At 33.2% G+C, this 11,451-nt stretch overlaps 1 protein-coding gene across 1 annotated transcript; it reads right to left on the bottom strand.

Moving 5' to 3' along the window:
- Window positions 1-4,388: 4,388 nt before the first annotated feature.
- LOC148619644 (endonuclease III-like protein 1) lies at window positions 4,389-11,439 on the bottom strand. Its single transcript, XM_088579798.1, has 4 exons — window positions 10,983-11,439; window positions 7,296-7,466; window positions 6,292-6,557; window positions 4,389-5,087 (listed from the first exon to the last, which is right to left on the bottom strand). Exons 1-4 carry the CDS (start codon window positions 11,376-11,378, stop codon window positions 4,913-4,915), a joined length of 1,008 nt encoding a protein of 335 aa, XP_088435924.1. The 5' UTR covers window positions 11,379-11,439; the 3' UTR covers window positions 4,389-4,912.
- Window positions 11,440-11,451: the final 12 nt, after the last annotated feature.

The raw sequence follows: 11,451 nt of genomic DNA, 5'->3' as shown, positions 1-11,451 counted from the left end.
ACGTCGCACTTTTGTGATAGGTCACTCGTTCCGTCCGTCCGTCCGTTATAAATAGTATAGAGGCTGTAACTTTTTTTATCTTTTGATGTATGCTTATGATATTTGTGGGTAGATCACCTACATTGTACCATGGATGATAGCCTATAACCTTGAACTTTGACTTCGAGATCAAAATTGTTTTTCACTGAAAAGCTTGTATTTGGCAATAACTTTTTTTTTAAATTCAATGTGGGCTTTTGATATGTGGCATGTGGTTAGATCCAATAAAAGCAATATGTCGAAAACCATGGATATTGGCCTGTGACCTTGAACTTTGACCTCAAGGTCAAATTCCAGTTTATGGTGGAGTCCAAGTTGCTCATATGCTTTTGTAACTTTGTATGTATGATTTTAGTTACTGCATGTTCTTTGTTGTGTGTGTCTGTTTTCCAAGTCTGGTCTTTGTCCCTGGATTACATTCTTTTGGTTGCCGCTGTAACCTTGGTTCCCTTGATTACTCTTTTACTGAAGAACTTGTGTACAGGCTGTAACTTTTTTGTAATTTGATGTGGGCTTTTGATATTTAGCATGTGGGTAGACCACCTAAAGATAATGAGTTCCATGGATTTGGTCCTAAGACTTTGAACTTTAACCTCAAAGTCAAATTTCTGTTTTAGATGATAAACTTGTGTCAATGCTGTAACTTTTTTGCCTTTCAGTGTGGGCTTTTGATATTCAGCAAGTGGGTAAATCACCTAAAGACAATGCGTCGTGTACCATGGATAGTGGCCTATGTCCTTTAACTTTGACCTCAAGGTGAAATTCCTTTTTTTGTTGACAAATTCTTGTCCAGGCTATTACTTTTTGTATTTTGATGTTGGCTTTTGATATTTGGCATCTGGGTTGATTACCTATATCAAATGAGTATATATGGCTTAATTGCCATGGCGGGGCTCATAGAGATGGATTAGTTGATTTAATTGAAGACTAAATGTTAATTTTTATTTGAAGAAAAAATAGAATATTACTGAGCTCAATACATATTTACTGGTATAAAAGAGGTATTGAATGATATAAAATGAATTACACTATGTTTTGTGTAGTGTTCAGAAATAATTAGTAGGGAAATTCCTGACATAAATCAGTGACATTAGGTATTTTGATCCTAAGGATCAACCCCCCTTTAAAAAAAATCCTTGATCAACACATTTTATTGTACATATAAATATTTTAAACAGCATAAATTTCTGACCAAAAATGGATGTGGTAAAGATATAAAATTTGAAGATGGCTTTTCACCTATCTTATTCTAGTACGTAGAAACATGTCACAAAGATCAAACGCCAAAAATTATGTTGAAATCAAAATGTTTGATTTTTGACTCTCATTGGACCTCAATCTGTACTAATTGGATTATCAAAGTCTTGTTAGCACTGGGAGTTTTTTATTCTTGTAAAAATTGTAGCATGAGCAAAATTTACCAGTAAAAGATGACATGATGTAAAAGAAACAATAATCGTACATTTGCATTTCCCATATAATTTAGAACTGTTTTTCACAACATGTAAAATGACTGTCAATCAATGCTGAAGTACAAACTGTAATTGATAGTAATTAAATATCCAACTTCACACATATTTACAAATTTTATTCAGTTTTTACCTTTTCCCCAATTTTTTAAACTTGTCCAAAAAATAATTTGTAATCATATTCAAAACTATTTCAATAGGGTATTATCCTGTGCTGAAATAATACTCCATTGAAACCAATTTCAACTGAAGAAAATAATTCCCTTTTCAATATAAATTTTCAAAACTTTACATTTTTTACCAATTCGAATTTTCCCACCAGTAATGCTTGGTTAAAATCACTGCTGTTCTATTCCTGCTTATTAATCATAAAATATTAATGATAGGATGCAGATTTTGACTGATAATTGTGTTGAATGGAACATGCTTAGCACATGTCATGCTTCTTAACACATTTCTGTAAGAACTTAATTCCCTAAATGCAAATTTATAACTAAACATCTTTCAAGGCCAAAAAGGAGTTTGAAGACTAGATCTTTAAATGTTATAAGAGAGTAATCAAGGGAACCAAGGTTATAGCGATAATCAAAAGAATGTAATCCAAAGACAAAGACCAGGTATGGAAAACAGACATATACAACAAAGAACGCAAAGTAATTAAATCATACATACAAAGTAACAAAAGCAAATGAGCAACTCGTACTCCACTTAAAACTGGGAGCATGGACCAGGTGCACCGGTAGGGAAAGCATCCTCTGCTTTTCTAGCAACAACCGCCAAGTTGCTCATAAAAAGTCAAGTATGGGGTAGACAAACGAGGAAAGGAAAGCTATGCCATTGAATAAATCAGTTTTCATGGTGCAGATGGATACACCATCACAATCCACAAGTTCATGATGACGACCATGAAACTTCTGTAGTGATGACTTCAATCTTGTAAAAACATAACCCTGCTCCAGAAGCCTTTTTGTTAGAGCTCTAGCATGATACAAAAAGTCTGCATAGTTTTGGCAAGCCCTGGCATAACGTATGAGTTGTGATATGAACAATCCATACGCAGGTGCTGAAGGGATGTTGCCACAGATGAAAGGAAAGTTGACAATTCTGAATGAAGAGTCATCATGTTTGTCGTAAAGTTTGGTCAATAGTTTTCCTTTACCATAGATTTCTAAGTATAGGTCAAGATATGAGGCTGACTTCACAGTGTCTGTAATAACCTTTATCTCAAGTTCTTTGGGGTAGATGTGATGTATCAAGTCCCCGAAATTAGGATTTTTTAAAGATAATACATCATCTATATAGTGGAAACTGAGATTGAAGGATCTAGCTAAACAATATTCTTTCTTTCAGATCAGATCAGCTATACAGTCAGCCTCATAAGAGTCAAGGAATAAGTCAGTAAATAAAGGAGCACAATTTGTTCCCATTGAATTGCTGATTGTTTATAGAAAAACACATCCACCATACTGGACAAATATGTTGTCGATTAAAAATTCCAGCATTTTGTAAACATCTTCCTCTGTATATTTTGAAGATGATTAGGAATCATTTCTTACAAAGTAAGAGGAATTTCTACCAAGAACTATATATTTGTATCTCAGTGTACCATCTTTTTTGGAAAAACAACAAAGTATAATGTTTTTATAAAAAATGTACTGAATGATATAAAAGGAAATACATTTAGACTATATTTTTGTGCAGAGTTCAAAAAGATGAACCAGCAACATAAGGTATTTTATCCTAAAATATCAAAAAAAAACCAAAAAAGAAACAGGGCCCAAAATTCAACAAATTTCGGACTCTAAAAAGCCTGAATTTTCTTAACCTGCACATCTTAAATCTGGTATATCAGATAAGAATATTAAATTATTTTTCCTTTTACACAGAGGGGTATCCTGACGCTACTGGATTTTTGTGTAGGCCTCATCATAAGGATCAATTCGTCATCTGAAAGTTTTTTTAACTACTATTATGGTTTCAAAGAAAAATGCTGAAAGCAAGAAAAACGTCATTTTTTCCCTTCATGATGGCAGTAAAGAGTGACATCTCACAGACACTTGTTTTTATGTACAGCTGATTACTATCACATTTAAATATTCATATTTGATAATAACCGGCTATCAGGTTGCATATATATATATTTGTATTGCCCTGTCTGTACACTTGACATAACTTTAAAAGCAAACACTTTAAGGGGGCAACCATTTTATTTTATAGGGAGCTAGGATCAAATAGCAATGGATGGTTAACAAAATCTATGATTAACAATTGGGTAAATCTAGGACATGCTTGATTACAAAATAAAAAGGCAGGTTAGAAATTCAACTGAGAAAAAAATCAGGACACAAAATTTGAACCTAGTGTGCTCCCCCACCCCACCCCCCACCCCAAAAAAAAAAAAAAAAAAATTCTAATTTAAAATGCAAATACACATGTTTGGGAAAAACCTTATTATGAATAAAAAGGCTGAAATCTTAAGTTTTTGCTGAAGTCCAAAAACAGTTACTATGCAAAAAATTAACAAATTTGGACATTTCAACTTGAATTGTAACTTGTCATGGTAAAGTCATTCACCAAATATAAAATGACCATCTGCAAGCACGTGAAAAAAAGGGCAGAATACTGAGTTTTTGATTTAATTTTTAAAATCCAGGGCAATAACTCAGCAAAAAATTGACTAATCAGTTCAATGTATGTAACTTATCATGGTAAAACAATTAACCAGACACCAATTGAATATCTGCAAGCATGTCCTTAAAAGTGTTGAAAATTAATTTGCCAGACTGACAGATGGAAGAACAAGGAATGGACAGAGTGAAAACATAAAACCCTCCTCAGAGAAAGTCGCTGGTAGGAAGCTAATAATCAGTAAAGCATGAAGAGACCTTTAACTGTTTAATGACAAAAAATGTTAACAGCTATAATAACATACAGTGGAACATCTTCTATAAATTACTTTACTTGAACTCTAAATTAACTGAGATGATTAGATGGACTCTCAATCTGATTAAAATCAGCTGTTAGGATACGCTACACTGCCTTGGAGCGTAAAGCAGTGTAGCGTATCCTAACGGCTGATTTTAATCAGATTGATGGACTCTAAAATATCCTAGAAATATGCATTATAATATGAATGCTACACATCATCAGACTATTTTTGACACTGGTTTCATAGTAAAAAGTTTTCTGTTCCTGTACTTTTTCCACGTAGAATCTATAAACCAAATTATTAAAAAATGAAATACCATTCAACTGTTAGAGTATCAACTTGCTGTACAAAAGGCATGAAAACAATTAAAACATCAGTAACAGATGTATACTAGATTACAACAGTTTTATACAAGATATAAAAATCAGCTGAATAGTAACAGTCTAGTTTTCATTTCATTCTTTCAACTTCAACTTCATGGTGGTTCTTCTTTTTTGATTTCTTTCTTAGGAGATTTCTTGGGAGACCTATAACTCCTTCCAAATGGGCAGATTTGCTTATTCAAACATTCTGAACACTTTGGTCCGACTGGTAAGCATGTTTGCTGCCCAAAACCAACCATCAAATGGTTTATCTCTGGCCATAATTCCCTTTTAAAAAGATCAAACATGTTAGAATTAACCATAAACTAGCTCCACTTTTTCACTTCATTTCAAATATTTCATTGAATAAACAAAAGGATTGGATAACAGGCTATGCCTATGCATATCATCTCCAAACATTACAAGATGGAGCATAATGTACAATTTCATATACACACATAATACCAAGCTATTGACAGAGTTTGAAGAAAAAAAACATGTAGTGGAACAAGTGGGGAGACAGAATAGAACATATAAAATCATCAAAGCTCAAATTATTTGATAAATATAAAAGGAACTTATGCCACTATTATATAAGTAATATTAAGAAATAGAGAATGAGTGATTGTTTAATGTATTCTGCCATTATTATGATTATTTAGATTTGCTATAATATTTAAAACAAAATATATTAAGAAGAATTTTTATGACAACAATCCTGTTAATTTAGACACACCAGCACAGAGTTTCAGTAAACTGAATTTCATAATTGACCTGTCAAATTAGAAAATTGAAATATGTAGACAAGCTTTCTCATAGACAACTTCTATGTGGTTTAGATAAATTTATTATTATATAGATAGCAGTGATTTACCGAATGTTCCCAGAGTAAAAAAAATCGATAATTCACATTGTGAATTCGATAATTTCACTCTCGCACTTTCTCCCGCAAAAAATGTCAGAACACAAATATCAATCCATTGTTCACAAAATTATAAATTTATGTTGAAAATAGCAACGAATAATGGAGGTAATCTATATAAAAAGTAGGTAATCAATCGGTTATTGTGAATAACCAAAATATGATCATTCGTGCCAAGAACACATAAAGATTTAACTCGTGATGGAAACAAGTGCCGTACAATTATTAAATCCAGGAGTTCTTTGGCACTCGTGATCATAATATGGTTATTCACTCTTTCAAATTAATTAGTAGTATTAGTCATGTGCTCTAGACAAAGTTGAATAAAATCTTCTTAAAACCTATGGGCAATGAATGACAGATGTGGAACATAACAGTATGTGCTTAGCCATAAGCCCTTTACCTGAGTCTATAAAAAACTAACTTGAATCTAGACTAGTGAAAATTCAATGGAATTTTGTTTTTCTTTGGTAGTTATTAAACAATAGTTTGGGCACAACACTGTGTAAAGTAATGACAAAAGTTCGTTTTGGATTTTAATTCCATGTAAGATAATACCCCCAAAATTACCTAGGTAACCAATCTTCCAGACTCTTTCTTGTATCTTCAGGCTGTTTTGTTGACTTTTTATGCCATCCCAATCGGTTAGAGATTCTGTGTACATGTGTATCTACACCAATACCAAGTACCTCATTCCAGGCACATTTCATCACAAGGTATGCCATCTTAGGCCCAACACCAGGAAGTTTACACAAGTCTTTTATTGTGTTTGGAATATCTCCATTGTATTGGTCCTTCAAAACTTGGGTTGTTCTTTTTATGTAATCAACTTTCCTCTAAACAATAGCAAAAGTACATATATACACAAAAATATTGAACAAAAAAACAAACTACAAACAAAACTTTCATAACTTCATAAGCTAAAAAAATCACTTGGAAAAAGAATACGAAAAAGTTCAGAAATATGTTAATTCAATACTGTGAAAATCCAAACCAAGAAATTTGGTACCCAATGAGAAGGAGATTTCCACTGATGTGGATACTGAAAACCTCAAAAACATGAATTTAAGAATTCACAAACTTGTGTTTCTCCCCTAATCCACGAAAATGGGTATCCATGAATGGAAGTACTTTCACAATACTATACTTAGAGTCCAGGCCTATAATTTCTGTTAAAAACTAAAAGACTGAAATGAAACATGATCAAGATAATATGTCACATAATCAAAACAATTAAATATCTTTAAGTGTTATGAAAAAGAATCTTGCAAACTGATTGTTGTGGAATGATAGTATGGGGAAGGATCTATCTACATCATAACATGTATATGCCAAAGCTCCAAACAGCATCAGACAGGCCTTTCAAAATTCTAAGACAGTATCCAAATCAAACTTAATTTGACAATTATTCACTTTTCCAGACATTTCAAGTTTCTTGAAATTTCTGAGCAGGACACCTACAGACACTGAAATGAGTTTCAAATGGTAGACACTATTTTGGGCTTGGTATATGCCATAACCAATTTGAGGCATGTGCATTCAAAAGTGGAACAAACAAAAAAAAAGATTCAAACCTTCCAGAACCCTACTGGGTATATCAGCTGACCAAGGGTAGCATCATCAGTCTTCAGAATATTTTCTATGGAACAACCATGAGTTCTTAACCTTCCCATAGCAGCTGAAGTAACTTGATCCTTCGTCTGACTTGATAGCATCAAAGACAGTAACACTTGATATCTATAAGTCTATAAAGAATAATATACATGGTAGTGTAAACATACATTCCTCAAGACTGTTCAATATCCACTGCTACTAATAATAATTCTAATCACTCAGCCTTAAATGAAACCTTTCTTATTTATTGAGTACCTATAAAAATAGGATACGTGGTATGATTGCCAATGAGATAGTCATCCACCAAATAACAAGTAATGAACAATTTAACTTCTAAAAATTGTAAAAGACACCAAAAAGGCTGTCTTTCTTAAAATATGAATGTGTGTATTCAGTATTTTCCCTCCTTGTAAAACTCTTATCATAATTCTACTTGAGCATGACCATGATTTTAAGCTTATGACTAATTAGAAAAGTCATGTGCATATACAGATTTATCTCTACCACGGCTTCAACATTCTTATGAACCCTAAACTTTGATACCTGCAGATTTAAACATTGGCATAAGAAGATAACATTATCTGACAAGAGAACAAAGTCATGACGAGTCTACATAATTATCATGGAGGCGGATGGCAGAAATATACTACCTTAAAATATGATAAGTTGGAATATATGTAATGCAGAGACTAAGCTCATTCATATTGTCACCATAATATACAAATCCAGACCTGATGATAATCCAACACAAATCTGTTGAAACTAAATCAGTTTATTTTTGGGTTTTTCTTTTGATTTTGTTCTCCAGTATTAAAGGAATTGTACAATTTTGTCATGTTAAAGAACCCTACTGTGGTATTCTCCCGGAGTAGGAACCATAGGACTCCGCCACAGGAGGTCAAATTGCCCGACCCTACCCACCTCTCCCTATTTCCAGTGTCAATCAAAATTTGTCGACCCCATTGTCCTTGTGTCCCATCCCTTTTTCATCGTCATTTCATGTTCATCGTCTGAATATAGCTGAAATATTGCTGCTCGGACGTTAAACCCCTACAAACAAACAAACAAACAAACATGATTGATTGATTGATTGTTGGGGTTTAACACCCGAGCAGCAATATTTCAGCTATATTCAGGCAATGAAAATGAAATTGATGATAAAATGAACATGAAATAATGATGATTATGAAATGAAAAAGGGATGAGACAGAAGGGCATTAGGGTCGATATAATTTAGATTGCCACTAGAAAAAGAAAGGGATGGGTAGGGTCGGGCAATTTAGCCTCCTGTGGCGGAGTGCAAAGGTTTCTACTCCTATCGAATACCACGGCAAGGTTCTTTAACATGCGAGGAATGTGGCATCTTTACCAACAAGGTGCACCACAATGGTTTGCGGTCAGGTTTTCCATATTATAACCTGACAACCCCAGCATGTAACACGGCAGGGGTACCCCATTCCACCACCTGGGGCACACAACCCAGTTGCTCTGTAGGCAGAGGGCCTAGCCCCCTGGCTAGGTTTCTGAGCACTACTTAGTCGCCTTTTACAACAAGCTTAGCGCTGCTGCAGGCCTATTCTTTTGACACCTGGACCTGTACAGAGCCATTTCAAATATGAAGATGCATGCTATGTATGCCTCCAATCATACAGGAAGTTGATATTGAACAGCATCAAATGCCGCATCTACATGTACATGCATATAAAGCTACAATCCACATTTGAAATCAATCCCTAAAAAGGAAGTAAAGATTTTTTAAGATGTAAATTTTCTCTATCATTACATATCATATGATGAAAAACAAGTAATATCTTTAAAAAAGATAGCCAAAGCAGTAAAATTTGTTCTGTTTACTTATAATATTCTACATTTCATCAGGAAATAACACGTCACGCAATTTCAATTTCCAACACATTTTTTTTCGAGCACCACTAAGTTATCAGTATTTGACGAATCAGGACACTGATACTGGGCAGCAACCAAATTGGTTCATACCCCCATTATACAAAGCCACATACCAAACTGAAATCAATCCATCAATGGGAGCATGAGATAATTGCAACAAAGTTCAATTGGGTGGATGAATTGACAAAGTGATTCCAATATACTATCCACTCAAGATTGTACATCTCACATGACTCATTATGCAAAGCTTGAAGCATTTAATGCATTTAATTTGTATAACCTTAACAGGGACTAATTAAGTTCATGACTGTTTCGGTCAATTAATCACAGCCCCTTTTAGGAATTACTGCTCCTTTCTCAGTTTTTAAACCTCATCATCCATTTGGTACATATTTAACTGTATATGTTTAATTAACCTCTTGTTTTACCTAGTGTGCCTAAGGGTTGCAATGCTATTTTTATTTATTTTCTGCATACCATTGTTCTACAAAGGTTGATCAGAAATAAAGGCATAATAGCCAAGGGTAGAGACATAACAGGGAAATCTTCAGGCAATGGCAATCCCATTGCCTGATAATCTTCCTATCTCTCTACACAAGGATCTATGAGTTATCAGATAAGTTTCACATTTGCCTTTAACGTCGATTCTGGTGTAAACTGGTTTGCAGTTTTATACTAATCTTGTGCCTGTTGACCCAAGTTGACCTTCATATAATACAAATACACATATTTTATTAGCTCTATCACAATTACAGTAAGTGGTTTAGGCTAAAATAAAAAAATGCCTATATTTTAAATAGAGATAATGCACACAAGTAATGCATAGGCATGAAAGATATTACTTTACCTATCAAATGAAATTATCTAATATTATGGTGTCTATATGAATTGAAATAAAATAGCAGTTTACATTTTGTTTTTTTCTTATCTCAAGACATCTTCAGAATGCAAGAAAGATTACTATTAAAAATTATGTTTACAAACAATTGACAATTTCATGATTAGAATACCACTTTTCAAGACTTAATAACTTACTCTACCGGTGCAACTGGTCCATGCTCCCAGTTTTTAGTGGAGTTTCTCATTTGCTTTTGTTACTTTGTATGTATGATTTTAGTTACTTTATGTTCTTTGTTGTGTATGTCTGTTTTCCATGTCTGGTCTTTGTCCCTGGATTACATTCCTTTGATTACCACTATAACCTTGGTTTCCTTGATTACTCTTTGTTATCTTACAAATTATATCCAATTTTGTTCTGTAAAATGTTTCATTTAGATAAAATAATTCACATTTTGTACCTGAATTTTTAGCTCTTTTACTTGAAAAAAATAAATGTGTAATGTTTTTAACATGTAAACCTCATTTTCATAAATAAAGTATCTTTAAAATTATATGCTCATATCAAGGAGTTGAATATGGATCTATATTTAAATCCTTGGCTCATATAGTCTAATTACTGAATATTTATTTAAAAACTCCATGGATAAAAAGAGTTTTATTGACATTGTAGGTAATCAAAAGAATTTTTCAATTATATTAAAAAATGAAAAAGTTATGATGACTGCCCCATGCCACTCAATGGATTTTTTGCCAACCAAAATTAAATCACAGATAAGTGATGACATCATGGAGAACTCTCCTATAGTCTACACATGGGAATAATAAAACTAGCACGACAATTAATGTCATAAAAAATGCATTAGTTTTATCATGATAATAACAAAAACAATCTAAATATGAACCTCTGGCTTCGCTGATACATCACTTATCACATCACAACCCATGGAATCAACAGGTGCATCCCTATTCTTTCTCATTTCAAACATGTTTTTCAGTTGTTCTTTCCAACAATTGGGTTCCCATTTTTCTTTCTTAATGTCAACACTATCAATAATTTCGTTCTTAACATCCTCATACTTAATGTCAATTTTCTCAATCTTAAGCTTTCTTTTAAGCTTTGAACAAGTCTCAGATTTGTCTGAACTTGGTGTTTTCACTTGCCCCGTTTCATTAGAAGACAGTTTTGAACGGGTGATTCGAGTTGTGGTGAAATATTTCGATTCTGTTATATCCGCCATGTCAAAGTTAAAATGAAAAAATATCTTCATGGGACATGATCGTCTAAAAAGTACGATCATTAATCAGAAAATAGTTATGACCCATGTGCTTTTGTTTACATTATGTAAATTCCCGCAAAATTGAAGAGCTACT

This window comes from Perna viridis, chromosome 4, assembly GCF_037379345.1.
Source record: "Perna viridis isolate PV_CMFRI_1.1 ecotype Kerala chromosome 4, ASM3737934v1, whole genome shotgun sequence".
NCBI lineage: Eukaryota > Metazoa > Mollusca > Bivalvia > Mytilida > Mytilidae > Perna > Perna viridis.
The sequence above is the reverse complement of the archived record's forward strand: the minus strand, read 5'-3'. Positions and strand labels throughout refer to the sequence as shown.